Source organism: Leucopleurus acutus (assembly GCF_964270905.1).
Source record: "Leucopleurus acutus genome assembly, chromosome: 2".
NCBI lineage: Eukaryota > Metazoa > Chordata > Mammalia > Artiodactyla > Delphinidae > Leucopleurus > Leucopleurus acutus.
This window is the reverse complement of record NC_139143.1, coordinates 110,771,300-110,789,091: the sequence shown is the minus strand read 5'-3', so window position 1 is coordinate 110,789,091 and position 17,792 is coordinate 110,771,300. Positions and strand designations below refer to the sequence as shown.

At 43.9% G+C, this 17,792-nt stretch overlaps 1 protein-coding gene across 1 annotated transcript in view; it reads right to left on the bottom strand.

Moving 5' to 3' along the window:
- Positions 1-17,792, bottom strand: part of ABCA4 (ATP binding cassette subfamily A member 4) — a gene marked incomplete at both ends in the record, with an annotated part of 141,703 nt that overhangs the window by 60,032 nt on the left and 63,879 nt on the right. The window contains 5 exons of the mRNA XM_082859008.1: positions 2,834-3,038; positions 4,907-5,128; positions 8,426-8,648; positions 10,707-10,883; positions 11,538-11,743. Coding sequence (XP_082715134.1) covers positions 2,834-3,038; positions 4,907-5,128; positions 8,426-8,648; positions 10,707-10,883; positions 11,538-11,743 — 1,033 coding nt within the window. The remainder of the gene's footprint in view (positions 1-2,833; positions 3,039-4,906; positions 5,129-8,425; positions 8,649-10,706; positions 10,884-11,537; positions 11,744-17,792) is intronic.

The following is a 17,792-nucleotide window of genomic DNA, read 5'->3' as shown; positions in this document are numbered from 1 at the left end:
AAGAGGTATCTCCTTAGAGGCAGCCACAAAAATCAGGGCATGAGATATGTGTAAAGGCTTCTGTCCAGGAGACACTGGTGCTCTGGAGCAAGCAAAGGGAGAGCACAGAGATGGTGCCCTCCAGGCTTTGTCCACAGAGAGTGTTCCAGCAGGCTACCAGATGTGTGTGTTAAATTAGATGCCCGCCCCTCAGGCTAACACTTTAGTATAAATAGGTGAGTCTCCTTCACTTTAAGCCTGGACTCAATCAGCTGCCTCTAAGCTGGGCCCTGGACAGGTGAGTCTGAGCACATACGCCCTTTAAGTGGCATTTCTTAGATTGCTACCATCTTGTGGGTCTCGGGATGTGAGCCCTGTTGGTTTTCAAAATTAGAAGTTTTGGGGGCTCATATCTCAAGTGCATGTCTTAAAAGTTGGGATGCCTGATGTGGGGTTTGAATACTTTGTTCCTCATGGAGAAGCTTTGGGTTCTGAGATCCCTCCTGGTTGTGGGTCACTGTGCCAAGAGTGGAGCTTATGGTGAGATTGTGACCTAGACTCTCCTACCCACTTTGATGTGTTTTTCTTCTCCTTTGCCTGATGTGTAGCCATCACTCAGCTAGACTTTAGGTTTTTTTTAAAGAGGAAATTGTTCCATATGTAGCTGTAGATTCACTTGTCTATGAGGGGAGGTGAGTTCAGGATCTCCCTACGCTGCCATCTTCTGAAGAATTTGAACAGAGGGTTGACACCATCTGACCTAGATTCTGAAAGGATCTCTCTGAACACAGTGTGGAAAACAGACTGGTAGGAGATGATGACAGAAGAAGGAGGCTTGGACTGGGAAGGTTGTATAGAGTTGGTGACAAGGGATCAGATTCTAAATCTGTTTCTAAAGTCGAGCCAACAGCATTCACTGATGGATTTTTAGTCCCTGGACTTAAGTTTCAAATGGGGGTTCTGAGAGTCCAAGTTGAAAGACCTTAGAAAGAATAAGATTTTTTTGAAAACTGAAGTATAGTTGATATAGAATGTTGAGTTAGTTTCTGGTAAACAGCAAAGTGATTCAGCTATATATGTGTGTGTACATACATACATACACACACACACATATATATATATACTTTTTTAGATTCTTTTCCATTATAGGTTATTATAAGATACTGAATATACTTCCCTGTGCTATACAGTAAGTCTTTGTTGTTTATCCATTTTACACATAGTATTGTGTATACGTTAACCTCAAACTCCTAATTTCTCTCTCCCCACCCCACCCTGTTATCACTTCTGGTATCATAAGTTTGTTTTCTATGTCTGTAAGTCTATTTTTGTTTTGTAAATAAGTTCATTTGTACCATTTTTTTAAGATTCCACATATAAGCAATATCATATGATATTTGTCTTTGTCTGACTTATTGCACTCAGTATGACAATCTCTAGGTCCATCCATGTCACTGCAAATGGCATTATTTTCTTCTTTTTTATGGCTGAGTATTATTCCACTGTATATATGTACCACATCTTCTTTATCCATTCATTTGTTGATGGAAATGTAGGTTGCTTCCATGCCTTGGCTACTGTAAATAGTGCTGCTTTGAATATTGGGGTGCATGTATCTTTTCAAAGTATATTTTTCTCCAGATATCTGCCCAGGAATGGGATTGCTGGATTATATGGCAACTTTATTTTTAGTTTCTTAAGGAACCTCCATACTGTTTTCCATAGTGGCTATATAAATTTACATTCCTACCAACAGTGTAGGAGGGTTCTCTTTTCTCCACACCCTCTCCAGCATTTTTATTTATAGACTGTTTATGATGGCCATTCTCACTGGTACCTCATTGCAGTTTTGATTTTCATTTCTCTAATAATTAGCAATGTTGAGCTATTTTCATGTGCCTATTAGCCATCTGTATGTCTTCTTTGGATAAACGTCTATTTAGGTCTTCTGTCCATTTTTTGATTGGGTTGTGGTTTCTTGTTACTGAGTTGTACGACCTGTTTGTATGGTTTGGAAGTTAATCCCTTGCCAGTTGCATTGTTTGTAAACATCTTCTCCCAGTCTGTAGGTTGTCTTTTTGTTTTGTTTATGGTTTCCTTTGCTGTGCAAAAGCTAATAAGTTTGATTAGGTCCCATTTGTTTGTTTTTGCTTTTATTTCTTTTGCCTTGGGAGACTAACCTAAGAAAACATTGCTATGGTTTATCATGTCAGAGAATGTTTTGCCTATATCCTTTTCTAGAAGTTTTATGGTATCATGTCTTATATTTAAGTCTTTAAGTCATTTTGAGTTTATTTTTGTATATAGTGTGAGAGTGTGTTCTAACTCCACTGATTTACATGTGGCTCTACAGCTTTCCCAAAACTACTTGCTGAAGAGACTGTCTTTTCTCCATTGTATATTCTTGCCTCCTTTGTCAAAGATTACTTGGCTGTAAGTATGTGGTTTTATTTCTGGGCTCTCTATTCTGTTCCATTGATCCATATGTCTGTTTTTGCACCAGTACCATGCTGTTTTGATTACTGTAGCTTTGTGGTATTGTCTGAAGTCTGGGAGGGTTATGCTTCCAGCTTTGTTCTTTTTCCTCAGGATTGCTTTGGCAATTCTGAGTCTTTTATGGTTCCATATAAATTTTAGGATTATTTGTTCTAGTTCTGTGAAAAATATCATGGGTAATTTGATAGGGATCACATTAAATCTGTATATTGCTTTGGGAAGTATGGCCATTTTAGCAATATTAATTCTTCCAATCCAAAAGCATGGGATACTGGAATAAGATTTAAACTAGATGAAAAGGGGAGGCTGGGGATCTGAAGAACCTAATTACCTTTACCCTGTGGAGGGGGACACTTACCTGGAAACACCTGGTCAAGATACCAGGCAAGCAAGCCATACAGAACAGCATCAATAAGCATCATCTTCATGGACATCAGAAAACTGAATTCATCCCCTTCCACGGGACTATTCCCAATATTGTTCCACTGTAGCCCCAGGCCTTGCTCTTCAAAGCGAGCCAGGTACTCAGTACCAAACCCAAATGCCACAGGAGACAGCAGGCTCTGCAGTGGGGCAAAAAGGGCATGAAAGATGAGCAGAGGGTCTTTTACCCAACCCAACAGAATCTACAAGGTAGGAAGGAGGGCCAAAAGAGGATCCATGTTGTATCCAGGTGTAAGACCACCCCAGGGAGTGGGTAAGGCAGTCTTCCTACAGGAATATAATTCTGGGAATACCTTTCAGGCCTCAGGGACCCCCACCCGATACTCACTGGGCCACCTCTCACCTGTCCAACGGAACACAGTAGTGTACAGGAGAAGACAAAACCACAGAGCATAACACAGCAAAGGACCAAAGGTCTTCATGTTTATCTTCCTAACTTTCCCCCCTTCTTCCTACCTCTTTCTTAAGATCTTAACAGTTTTTGGTAGAACAAAGAAGCTTACTTGAGCTGCTTTGTGAGAATCCCATTAGAAGTGTCCATAAAGTCATCAGTGTTCTAGTGAAAGCTAGAGGGCTAGGCAGGGGATGGTCTCATGACCTCCTGAACTCTGTCAGCCAAAAAGCCCTCAGGTTACATTGACTGTCACCTTTTCCCATCTCCAGACTGGGGACAATCATTTTCTTAGGTTCTCCTTGGAGAGCCCAAGTAACTGCATAGGTGGCATACAGAAGGAAGTCTGAAGAGGAAGTTCCCCAGCCACATCCCCACAGGTGGTCCATGGCATGGCAGAAAGCACATATGCACATGCAGAGGGATGAGTTATTCCCACTTGCTCTGCTAGGTGACCTACCTCTAGTTTGAAGGACCCACGGTGGTGTTCAGAGTGTCTCTCTGAAGAAGGAAGGGATTCTCTAGCTATATGTTCACAAAAACCATTAAAAAAAATCTCAGCCCAGCCCTGGTCCACAGAGCTTCCAGAACTATAGCTTCCTGGCAGACCCACACACAAGAAACTAGTTGTGATTTCAAAGTACCAACTGTCTATGCAGTATACCAAGATAGCCCAGCTCTGCCTACAGGCTGAATCATAAGGATTTCTTGCCCTTTGTGATCATGTTGGAAAATTGGGTGCCATAAATGACAGCAATTAATTCTTATTTAACATGAGAAATAAAAGGCAGATGCCCTGGCAACACTAGAGCCACATAAGCTTGAGTCGTGAGAACAAGTTTGACTTAGATTTTCCCCAGTGAGAAGCCGGTGGTAGTCCTTTCTCAACTGCATTGTACAAAGAAGTACGGACAGGGAGATCCTGGAGGACAAGGAAATTTTCACCCTATAGGGCTTAGAAGCTATTTAGCCTGGTTAATGAGAGGGTGTAAAAAGATCATTTGAAAACAATTAGAGAAAAAGACAGTGTTGTTCGGGCATTGTGAAGAGGTCTCTCAGGCAATCCAGAGTCAATTTCCAGAGACCTCTCTTGGCAAGAGGGCCTGACTGGCTCATTTCGGCACCCCTCTCTGAGTGCACTGGTAGAACATGACAAAGACACTGTAGAGCTGCTCCGATTCAAATTCTTTTGGAGACAAACAAAAACTTGTAATTTACGGAAACATCTTTCTGGACAGAATAGTTAGGGGGCAAGCTCCCTCCCTTATGAATCTTCTCAAATGTTAGGAAAAAAAACCTGAGTGAAATGGGCCCAGTTGTCCTCCTCTTATGGATACACAAAGGGACCCATGAGCTGAACTGGTTTTCAATTACTCCCCAGGGCAGACTAATCAAGCAGATTTGGTGAGGAGGAACTCTTAGGTCGCTCAGGGTGAAGAATGCTCCCTCTTCTGTACCTGTGCCTTCAAACCTTGTGCTCCTTTGTGCCAAAAGGCAAAGTGGATCCCCTCAAAGGGCGAGCCGGTCCTCTCAGACTGCTACATACCCCTCAGCTGGAATGCATCATATTCTAGGTGTAAGCCCAGGGTCCCTTACCACAGCCAGCTTCAGGTCGGCCGTCATCCGGTCCTGCCAAGCAAAGCAGAGAATGTGTGGCAGGTAGAGGGTGAAGTAGATGACACCACTACAGGCTGCTGCCAGGCTGGCCCTGGAGAAGAAGGTGCTGAGCAGGAAGCACTGCATGATTGTAGCAGCGGAGAAAGCCAACAGGAATAGGAAGAGGATGAATGGATTGCTATAATGCAGGATCCTTCCATGCTGAAACGAAAGAGACCACTTGAGTCAGTGATTTCCACCCACATCCAGGGGCACCACCCCTCTCAGGAGTGACCTCTGTGCTGTGATTCTGGGGCTTTCAGAAGCCCTCTGCCCCAAAGGGATCTCTCCCATCAGCCTGCTGTTGGTGTCCAAATTTCCACATTTAAGACTCAATGTGTTGAGTTCCTTTAGTTCTAATTATGTCATTTTTCCCCAGGAGGGTAACATATTAAGCTACCTATCAGTACTGAGTAATTATTATGTGTTCACTAAGGAAATCCTTGGGAAGGGGATAGTGTAGAGAAATAAGCCTAGAGCAGGGGAGGAAGATCTGCAGAGGGGGTCCTGGAGCATCAGTAGCTCCTGAGATATTCTGAGTAGATGAGGAACAAAAGAGGGAGGTGGCAGACCATCCAACAAGCTTTAACATTTTGCCTGGGGCCTGGCCTGCTAACTTAATCATGTATATTGGGTTGGCCAAAAATTTCGTTCGGGTTTTTCCAAAACATCTTACGGAAAAACCCAAACGAAATTTTTGGCCAACCCAATACTTATATTCTGAGATTTGCCTCTCATATAGGTAAAAATATCAGTAGTTAATCCACATCACTTGGAAGTGGATTAATCCTCCAGACCCATAATATCATACAAATACATTTCATAGAACCTGTGGGCAATATTCAGTACCTTTCATGTTAACTAATGGGTCAATCACTTTGGCTATGTAGAAAATAGGACCAAACTAGGTATTTTTAATAAGGGAGCTGCTGTCCAGTTACATTAGAGGATAAATTGAGATGTTCAAATTTATTAGGCCTTCTTGGTTCTCTTTTGCTATAGGCCTCCTATAGGATTTTTACCTATGAGGTATCCTCCTATGAGGATTTTTACCCTTTGTACATAACTCCAAATTCATATAGATCATCCTGTTCTTTTCTTGGGAACATAAAGGTACACACCGGTTCACCTCTTGAATTGGTTCTGATTAATTGGTAGTGGTGACCCGAAGCACTGGGTTTCTCTCAGTAAAAAAGAGAGACCAAGTAGCAATATATATAATGGGCATGTAAGATGTGAGTAGAAAAATTGTGCCACTTATCTCCTGCTGCTACTGTTTCTTCTTCATTCATGCTTTCATGCCTGCCAGGCACTGACAGAACAGATTGAAAAATGGAATAAAACAAATGGCAAAGGAGGTGGAAGAGAGCCATGCTTAACTAGAAGCAAACATTGAGGAAATCTAAATAAAAGTCAAGGTTAAGACTCAGGGTTCCTGACTTTGTGTGAAAGCGCTCTCCACATTACCCTGGGAAGCTCACTCCTCATCCTTAATCACATGCAACTCAATAAAAGCAAGACCTTGACTGAACATGTGGCTTTTGGCTGGAAGAACTTTAAGATGGTTATTGTTATTCTCAGAAGAATGAAATTAATTTCTTATCTCAGCTCAAAGCAAAGTCCTACAAACTTCTAGGCTATATAATTTCTCATTGACTTCAAGCAGATATGAAAGTCATTTGGCTGACCCAACAATTTCACTGGCCTTGTCTTCTTCTAATGACCACTTTTCTTTTTTGTTCTTAACAGCTTGAGTAACAATGGAACCTTTCCATTGTCCCAGCTTCCAGCTTCTTTCCTGCATAGTTGAGGTGGGAAGGAACGACAGGGGAAAGATGAGAGCGTCATTCAAAGGAAAATCCTATTTTGTTGTGGAAAGCTCTGTTTCCGCCATCACTGGAAACTGGAACAATGTCCTGGTTCCCACAAGGAGAAACCCCTTTGTGCAAGAAACTCTTAGTAAACATTCTTTACCTCACGTCCTAAAAGCTTTGAAGTCCTAATGTCCATTCTTAGGAAGGCAAATCTCAATGCCACTTATTAGCAACAAATCTCAGGGCCATTGCAAGATGTTGTGCATGTTTATGAGTTTTGCATAAGTCAGTTGTTCATGCATTTTGACTCCTTTAATTCTGAGGACACAAAATGTCTTAGTAGTGGGGAAAGGAGTAGACTGAAGGATGGGAAGGAACAAGGGACCCCTAGAGGAAGATAAGTTTCTCAGCTCCTCCCCTCATCTCTGGAACTCTGGGACCCTTTGTGTATTTAAAGCTACATTTGGGTCTGGTCAGATTGAGCAGGCTGACCTCTACATCAGCATTGGTTTTGATAGGGCTCTAGCACAGGGTTTGGCTAAGGCCACAGCTCACTGAATCTCAGTGCAACACTTAAACTAAAACCATTCAGACTTAGTACATTTTACTGCAAAGAGAAGGGGCAGGATTTGGTTTAACTGGGTATGTGTTGGTTGGACAGGATGTGTGATGGAACATTCTTGGATCAGGTAGGCACCAGGTATCATCCAGCATTAACAAGGGACACAGCCAGAATCTGTGCATCAGCACATATATTGCTTAGTGCAAGGAACTCTTAATATCATCATGGTAAAGAGGCAGAACAAGCTTGATGACACTATATCAGAAGATTGCAAAGCTTGAAGTCTAAGGCTTATACTAAATCCTATCAAATAAATATAAAAAGTTACCTAAATTTATGTCCCATCATTCAACAAGTACAAAAGATCATCCACTGTGGAGGAGTTAAACATGAAGCACAGCAGTGTGTTATGAAATAATGTTTTATTTACAAGTCTAACTTGCAAGGGAGCTGCAAGTTTGCAGAGGATGGACCTATGCATCCTATCTGCGCCTATAACATTCCTGTCACTGAGAAAGGATGGACTCCAAATTCCACCCTTTAAAACAGAGAGGTCTTAGAGATTTTGTAGGCAGCAGAATGTTCTTTGGTCAAGCCATGAATGGTGTGACCATGATGGTAATTAATAAACATTCCAGATCTCCTCTCCTAATACACTGAAAAGGCTCTCCACATTCCCACCCCAGCTGGTGGTTGGGACAGTAATCCCAAGAAAACACTCCTTGGATTCATTTCTTCTGTATTTGAAAAGAGAGAACGCTTTGCACATACAATCTCCCTGTGCTGGGCTCTGCTAACAGCAGCTTTTCCAGATAGTCCACGTAATGGGGTTGGATAATCTATGTAGATTGTGGTTCCCCAGGCAGGAAGTGGGAGCAGGGAAGATGCTGTGATGCAGTGGCTCTTTGGGGAAGACTCTATCTCTCTGAGTGTCTTCCACCCTGGCTGAAATGGCCAGACAGCTACATGTCATGCTATCTTTGGTGGCCAGATGACTAATCTAAGCACCAGTTCATTAACAGGAAGAAAAGTGGGAGGAATAAAATTATTCAAGGTTTTCTGAACCTTCTCCCTCTGGCTTACCATGATGAATATTGTCAGGAGACAGATGCTCATCGACATGATAGAGAAGCTGTCCAGGAACCAGGTACACCAAATCACTGTGTTGGAGACACCCTGATTTTTCAAGGTCTCCTTCAGTCTCAACTCCTTCTCCAAGACGATGCTCTTTACAGTCATGGAGACAGAGTAGATCCAGGCCAGCACCATGAAGATAGGGAAACAGCGGTTCAGGATGATCATAAAACTAAAGCAAGAGGAGAGAAGCAGAATAGTAGATTGCCTTGTACCTGGTGGAGGTGGAGTAAATGTTTGTTGAATGAATACGTTGAGAACAAAGCCCAGGTGGAGGAAAAGGCAGAAAAATCTCCACCGGGCACTCAATGGACTTGACTCTTTTAATACATTGCACTTGGCCCCAAAGGATTACTTTTTCTTTAGAGCAAGACTGTAGCCTTTTGGTTAGCCCAGATGAAAACTCTGTGAGTAAAATGTGTAAATAAAATTGTACTACGTATGTTACACAGTATAGATGTTCTTTATAAGATCTCAGGCAGCTTTTTGTTTAGTCCAGATGAGTGCTCTGTAAGTGAAATGTGTAAATAAAACCATACTACGTATGTTACACAGTATAGAGCTTCTTGTAAGATCTCCCAGGAAAGGATTGCAGACTTGATGATGTGGGATGTGACTGGAATAGGTAGATACATGCTAACTGACACTGAAGTCCAAGAAGGTGGACAAAGGGAACTGGTGGTGATGAGATCAATAACTGGGCTCCCCGGTGGGCTACTTGCTTAGTTTGCTACTGGCCAGTGAAGCACTGTCTACCCAGGAGGATCAAACCCCAGTTACACAGGAAGAGGCACAAAATAACTAATCAGTATGGCCCTTTCAGAAGGCAACTGACCCAGCAACAAATCAATCAGTGATTCAATAGTCATTGACTCCACCAGCCATGTACTGGTGAAGTACATCCATGGGTATTCATTCCAGCAAGCAGGGCAGAGTTGATATTCTGGAATTACTCTACTGTGAACTTTACATATGTTTTCCCTGTGCTTGATGTGCTAGTAAAAGCCCTTGAGATTATTATTTCTTGAAAACTGCTGGGTGTCACAGGAAGGGCCCAATTCCAGCGTGGGAGGGTTTCACTCAAGATGGCCCTAGGGAGAGAACCATAAATTCATAACGCCTGCCCTTCTGGGATCTGCCACCAGAGGGCTCTCCCACATTGAATGGCCAGAATCCCTACCGCCTCCTCACTGTTTACCCCCACTTCCTTGCCGGTTAGTCCTATTCTGATCTTAGAAGTAGAGCTGGGCTTTTGCCCCGGCTCCATTTTCCATTTCTGCCTATTGTCCAAACTTAAACTGACTGCAGAACAGCCCCTGTTATCTCTCTTAGTCTTCTGTAGAGCTGAAGGAGAACTGATTGGACTGAGGTGTTACACCCATACTGGGCTTTATTTTACTACCTTGCCAGCTGGCAATTTGACTCTTCCTTTTACAGGCTGTGCATGTTTATCTCCTCCCTGATCCCCACAAACCCACACGCACACTATGGTGAACTTCCCAGTTTTCTTCTAGGAGTTGAATCCCTAAGCCAACTGCAGATCTCTGCTGCTGTCCTTGGGAGCATTTCTGCTCCCATCCACCATAGTAAATGAGCCCTCCCAGCCCCTTCTCCCTCTTCGTTCCTCCCTCTACCACCCCTCAAATGCATGTTCAGAAAACAGTGGGCTACTTGCTTAGTTTGCTACTGGCCAGCAAATGTACAGGCCTGGGGATGGGGGTGGGCAGGCAGGGAGGGCCCAAGTTCATCCAACACATCCCTCTACCTTTTCATTAAGCATACATCATGAGAATGTTAATTAGGGAAGGAGCTGCATTATTCCAAGGCTCCTAGGAACCAGACCTACTTGTGATGCAGAGTCCTAGTTTGCTGTTTTGGCAGTCACAGGGCAAACACTCTGACCTGAACCCTTCCACATACCAAACATACTACGTAGTGGAAATTTTAAAAGCCTTTGTCCCCTCCCCCAACCTCACTTCCCCTGCTTTAATTTTCACCTTCCCTTTCCCTCCCACAACACCAGCTCCTTTCTCCCACTTGTTCATGTGACCCTGCCTGGAGTCAAGGAGAAGCAGGCTTCTCAATCAGAGCTCCATTCTCCCTGAGCCGGGCCCCACACCCCGGGTTTTTTTCCTCCAAAGAGACTGAAGCCTGGGGAGCACCTCCACCTCATCCCACCCCAGCAACCTGATCAGCTTGTCCTGGAGCGGGACTGGGACCTCAGACTCACGAGTCATCCACGAAGCAGGGGTAAGGCATCTGCTGGAGGTAGATTCCAACTGGAACCTCAGCCTGGGCCTGACTCCTTGTGATCCCCTGTTCAACCATGTCCTGCAGATAGGCAAACCCGCCCCAGATGTATCGGAAGTCTTCCACAGGATCAGCTCTGGGGCCAGAATCCCAGTATCTAAGAAGAAACCGGAGAGAGGGACAAAGGATGGGAATGGGAATGGACAGCTCACTCATTGGTCATAAGCACGAGGGGACTCCGTATGCACTCTCCTGAAACTTTCCCCTGAACTTTTCCACACTATCTGATTCTATTTTCCAGTTCACAGGTTAAATCCCAATTATGAACATTAGCCACAGCACGATTTGTAATTGCTTTCATTCAAGTACTCTAATTTGAGCTTTACAAAATATCTCACTTCCTCTGATTTAACTTAATTTAATTGATTTACAGGCTGAGTCCAGTCTCAATCCCCTACTCTGTCCCAAACGTAATTTCCCAGGGACTTTGGTGAAACCTCATTTGCAGAATTTCTATGTGAAGATAACTCAGTACCTAGAGGTTTTCATCTCCAAATTGCACAAAGGCCAGCCAGGGACAAGCTCTGAGTTGAGGGGGTAAAGACAGGGTAGCTGAACTCTCCTGGTCCCACCAACTAGCAGGATCTACTGTCTAGCTTAGTTCTTTGATACCAAAGTGCTTCTGTGCCTTTCTGAGTAACCTTTCTGCCCCTGAAGGAGACGGGTGGCCTGAGCCCATAGGAGCCCCCTTTCCTTGCCTCATACATCACTGGGGATGCCCAGGTCCTTCTGAGATCTCCTGAAACATCACCTGTCTTTGATCTTATTGGTTTTCTCCACCACATCTATGTCCATTCGGATCTTGTACTTCACATGGGGTGGTAGGGAGCTGGTCCAGGGATACATGTCAGGAAATACCACACCAGCCCAGAACCTGTTTTCCTCCAGCAGAGACAGGGCTCGTTGGGTGAGTTGAAATTCATCATCGTAGCTTTCAAACTTATCCAGGATCAAGCACTGTGGATAATCACAAAGGTTGAGAGAGTTTGAGGAGCACCACCTGCCAAGACTCAACTGTAAAAAAATGGCAGAGGATCAGGGATGCTGCCCCAGGGGATGGGTCAAAAGCAAGGAGACCTATAAACTTACTGTTTGCTTAACTCCGGGGTCTGGTGTCAAGTTTTCAGTGTGTCTAGATTTGGGGGTGAAAGGGGGGCTTAGGAACGCTGACCTGCTCTCATCCCTGCAGATTTAGTGAGGACCGCACTATCGGGCTGTCGAAGTATGCAAGTCGTCAAAATGACAAAAATACTCCCAGCTCTCACTCCCCAGCATGGGGAGTCAAGGGAGTGGGGTCACATCAGATACACGCTGCTTTGAAGATCAGAAAGCCTGCTAATAAAAGAGTTTTAAAGAGAGAGAGAAACAGTCCCAGCGGTAAACCTTCCTGCCTCTCTGCAAACACACAAGGATGGCCAGCTGAGGCAAGAACAAGGAGGAAGAAAGAAAATAACAGAAAGCCAAAGTGATTTCATCAGGGAAATCATTCCCAGTTACAATTTTATGACAGGTAATGAGGACGGAGGAGGAATTTCCTAACATGTCTTTTTTTTTCTCCCCCAGAAGAGAAAAAAATCATTACCCAGAAAACAGCAAAACTAAGAATTTCTTTTAATTTGAATATTGGGAATTGTCCACTTTTACAGATTTGTTAAAGCGTTGTATTGTACTTGGATGTGTTTTATCCTTAACCTCCTGTTTCTATAACACACTGGGGTTATTGTGCGATGTTTCTTTCTTAGAATGTAACTCACAAGAGGTCAGCTGGCCTTGTCTTGATTAATCTGTTCATGGAATACTTACTGAGAGCCTGCAATGTGCCAGAGCCTGCTTGGCTCCAGGGGATACAAGGAGGAAAGATAAAATCTCTTACTAAAAGAAACTCCAGACCTAATGAGGGAGAGGGTTGGAGTAAACCAACAATCAGAATGCAGAATGATCAGGTTCTGGTGAAAGCAAGCCTAGGGTAGTCTAGCAGCCCAGTGGAGGGGTGGGGGGGGGGTATCCCAGAGGGCTGCCTGGAGGAAGAGACTCCTGAGCAGGATGAGAATAAGCAGGAGTTAGCCAAGGGAAGAAAGCAAGGGAAAGGTCAGCTCAGGCACAGGGAATAGCTCGCAGGGTTTCTGGAGACCTGCAAGAATAGGATAGTGGTTCCCTTCCTTGGCTGTGCTTTAGAACCATCACGGAGTTTTAAAAGGACAACTGTACTCAAGTCCCACCCCAAACAATGAAATCAGATTCTCAAGAGGCAGGGCCAAGGCATCAGCATTTTGTCAAACACTCCCCAGCTTGTGCCAATGTACAGAGAAGAACGTAGGTGAGCAGAGGTGAGAGGTAAGAGATGTGTACTAAGAAGGCAGGTGGGGACCAGGTCAGTTGCCCTGCTGGGTTTGCAGGGTGACCAGCCAACTGAGAGGTTTCATGGGATGCAGGGCTTTCTATGCTAAAATCAGGAGTTTCCTGGCAAATCCTAAAAAGCCACAAGAAACCACTGTAGGGTTTTCAGCAGAGGCATGACATATGAGATCAGACCGTGTTTCTGAAAGATCACTGGTGGTGGGAAGGGGGAGCACGAAGCCTGGTTAGAAGGCTGCTGATGTAACACAGGCTTAAAGGAACATATTAACTCTCCCACAGAGCCTGTGAGTTACCTGGAATCTTCATTTTATTGAAGAGGAGACCTACCAGAGGTTACGCAGCTAGACGGTGGCAGAGCCTGCATTCTCTCCCCATTTTTCAACTCCAGGCCCAGACTTCCTCCCACACCAGGAGCCACAGGCAAAGCCTGATCCACAGGCTCTCCATGTGCTCATGACTGTCTTGCAAAGTAAGAGAGCACAACTATTACTTATCTCTCTCTCTATTTTAAAATAATCTCTCTCTCTCTTCTTTTAAATCAGTTTGTCGAGTTTAGGACCGCATATATAGAGTTTTAGTATTGACAAACAGAGTGAGCCTGAAATTAAATTTCTAAAATAATCATGAAAGTTCTTGGGGAGATGGAAATTCTCTGCAGTTTCTTTTAGCTGTGACACACACATACACACACACACACACACACACACACACAGAGTATTCTACCAATTCCCTCATAGCATCACAGGGCCCTTGGACAGACGGAGTCATAGAGAGGTCTTACAGTCTGATGTGCTTGCTTACTGATGAGGAAACTGGCATCCTAGGGCCTTGCTCCAGGTCAATATAGGTCAGAAGCAGAATATGAATCCATGTTTTCAAGTGTCAGGCCTGAAGGGTACTGCTGTTCCTTCACATTGCTCTAAGAGTAAGCCATACTCCAACTACAAAGTCAGAGCAACAGAATTCCTAAACAAGATCTCTTGCCCCTGTCCAGTAGGTCAGCACTGTCCAGTAGAACTTTCTACAATGATGGAAACGTTCTATTTCTGCCCTATCCAACATGGTAGCCAGTAACCACATATGGCTATTGAGTACTTGAAATGTAGCTAGTGCATCTGAGGCACTGATTTTTTCACTTTATTTAAATTTAAATAGCGACATGTGGTTACTGCATTGGTTAGCACAGCTCTAGAGACAGTAAGTTCCCGGAGGTCAGGGGCCATGTCTTATTCATTAGGTCTCTGGAACAGTATTTCCTCATGAAAGGGACTCAATAAGTGTCTACTGAATTGAATTAATTCAAATTTAGAAGTCCCAAATGCTGCAAGAAATATAACTTCACTACTGTGTGTTTTGAACATAATCCTGTGCACCCGAAATCAGATGGTAAACTAGGAGAAATTAGTGAAAGGTGAATTTTTGATATACTGTTAATAAGAGTATAACTCTCAGTGAAGCAAAAAAGCTAATAAAAACAAACACATTTTAATAATGTGACTTTCCGAGCAATCTAGCCCATTCTCTTTGAACTCTCCTTTCATGTCTTAAAGGGAAATCTATACTGGAATAAGCACTGATGTTTTCAGTGATATCGTTGAGTCCTGCAATGACGTGGGCTCCATCCTGGCTCTTTTATCAGGCAGCTGATTCACAGTCATGTTTCCTGTTGCATCCCCCTTAACTGGTACCCTGATACTCTCTGGAAAAACAAAACCAAAAGGTTCTCAAACACTCATTTTTACCCTGAAACATCTGACCCACTTTCAGAGTTGAATTATCATCTTTGGAAAGATGGTACAGGGTAGTGTTTGAATGCCATCCCCACTCTGCTGTTTCCTCACTGTGTGGCCTCTCTTTCCCTATCTGCGAACTGGAGATACGCCTACCTCATAGGTGTGTTCTAAAGATCACATGAACTTGTTTGGGAAGGGCCAGCCAGTGCTGCCTGGTAAGAATAAAAGTTGATGCTTACTGCAGGCTCACAATAAGACCAAAACTGGTCCAACGGCTTTGCTTATATTAACCCCTTGAATCATCACAACCACTTTATGATTATCACTCCAAGCTCTCTTAAGAGGCATGATGAGCAAACTTCCTCTGGAGAGAGCCTGTGTTTTAACCATGTAGGATACTAAACTATTTCAAAAGGAATGAGGACTTGATGAATACCATTTTTATTACTGTTTTTGCAAAATATCTTGAAAATCAAGAGTCTGGTGGCTTTTAAGCCCCTGCCAGATTACCTTTCATTTATGACAGCTGTTTGTCTGGGGAAGAAGGCGGTTATTTTTTAAAAACAATATGGCTGGGAACATAAGCCATCCCAAGCTGATCTATAGCAACTCATCTAGTTAGAACAATGCAACGGACAGAAGCCAAAGCTCTGTGTCCACCTGGGCAATGGAGGGTGGCAGTGGGGTGGGTCCTAAGCCACTGGTGTTCACTAGCTTGCTCACTGGCCCTTAGGTGAAAGTCAGACAACTCTACCAGAGGAAGGTCTTATGAAGCTAATCCAGAACATCTTGCTGAGGTCAAGGCAGAGCAATTGCACATGTGGACATGAGTCAGAAGTCCCTGGGTCATCCACTGAGGTATGATTCATGATGTACCCTTGCATTCTCATGGGGAGGCCACCTGCCTAACAGCAAATGACCTCGTTCCCTTTCGGTACTTGCTCTGGTCCCTGAAGTTACGATCTTGGCTAACGAGCATGTATATTGATGAGAGTGTGTACATGAGTGTGTTTGCGAGACAATGATGAATGACTAAACCCATAACCAAGGTTTCGGATTTTGACATATCTGCTGTGGTCTGATTAGCTTGTAAGTTAACACATCGTAGGTTCTAATGAGACTGAAGCCAAAGAGTCTGTTTATAAAAGCTATTTGGTTCTACACAGAGAGAAACTGTGTGACCATGGATGTTAGGGAAGAATACTGTAGGTAGGTAAGTAATGGCTAGTGTAAGAGGCTCAGCATAAAAATAGCACCAGTACTGGGAAAAAAATTCAAAGGGCATCTTCACTGATTAAAAATTCATTGTCTCACGGCTTCAGAGGCCCATTCTGGGCAAATTTTGCAAGCAGAATTCAGAATCTCAAAGAGGATTGTTATAATGCCCTGGGATAGCCAAGGGCAGTAAAGCAAGAGAAGAGGTTTCCTTGTTTCCTTCCGTTCCCAACTACTGTGGCCAAAATCTGGGTGGCAGGACCACTGCCATTTGAAGCCCACACATATCCTACAATTCCTTGTTTGTTGTTTTGCTGATACTCACCAGGAACCAGAGTGCACCCTGGCGGAAGAGGTGTGGCTCTCTCCAGGGCAGGCAGCTGTGTTTAAGACCTCTGGAGAATGCAGTCACTTGTTTACACAGCTAAATCAAACACTACCTTGGGAGAAGAAGCTACAGTAGCAGCAGGCTTCCTTCTTCAACTGTGACCTCTCCAGCTCTAATTCAAATACATTAAGTAATAGATAAATTATGTATTAAGTGGGAAAGGATGTCCAGTGGAGGCAAAGAGAGAAAGAATCTCTTTTTCTGCTTGAACCTGATAATCAAAGGGGATTGGTACTCTGTGCTGACACAGTACTTTGACTAATACACCCAGGACATGTGAGGGATGAGTCTTCAGGGATAAGAAAAGCACTACACTCTGAGAGACACGACCTCTACAATCCTGCCTCTTACAAATTTGACTTCCACACTCAGGCTGAGAACAAAGTGGCTGATGAATGCCAAATGAGGTCTCAAGTGGTCCCGCTGGTGGACCTGGAGACACGTGGGGCTCCTTCTGGAAAATGCCAATGGATGCGGGCAAACATCCCAGAATGAATTTCCTGGCATATCTAGACCATAACACTCAAGATTTGTTTCCCAACACGTGGAAAAAGCCACTGGATAAAATAGTTTGGGGCTGTTTGAGTTGGTTGAGTTGGTGAGGTAGAGGCCAAAGGCGTTGCCATACATTTTATCTAACACACCGGGCACCATGAACAGACGTCTGAAATGTTCAACCACAGAGAGTGAGGAAATGCACCATGACAGGAAAACAAAGGGATAGGAAATACACAGCTGTTAAAAAATGTCCGTTTCTAAAATAAATAAATACAATAATGAAACAAATAAAAAGGTCAGGTTGGAGCATGAAGACTCACACTAGGACAAAGCCGCCAGGTGATGCTTCCTGTGTAGTTAGGTCCAGGGAAAGACAGAATAGCCTGGCTGACAACCGCAGGGGATTTTAGCTCTCAAAGCTTTCTTGTTTAACCATTCCAACAACTTTGGGAGGTGAGTGTTACCATATTAAAAATATTTCATAATCAGCAGAGCTGGGCACTGACCATCGAAAGGGTCTGCCAGTCACAAACACCCAGTCTAGCCACACTGGAGAACGCTGCCCTGGCTGTGGCTCCACTTATCCTCCTCATTTTTCAGGCAGGGGAACAGCGATATTGCCCGAAATCACAGAGCTGGTACATTATAGCAAGACTGGGGTTTCAGAAAGATCTCACTGGAGGCAGTCTGGGAGCTGAATGGAAGCAGTGAGAGACCAGAGGCCCAGAGACCAGCTAGGAGAGAGGGTACGGGCCGTAGTAAACAGAGGCCATACATGGAGAGGGTGAGGAAGGGGGATTTAGGAGATAATCTG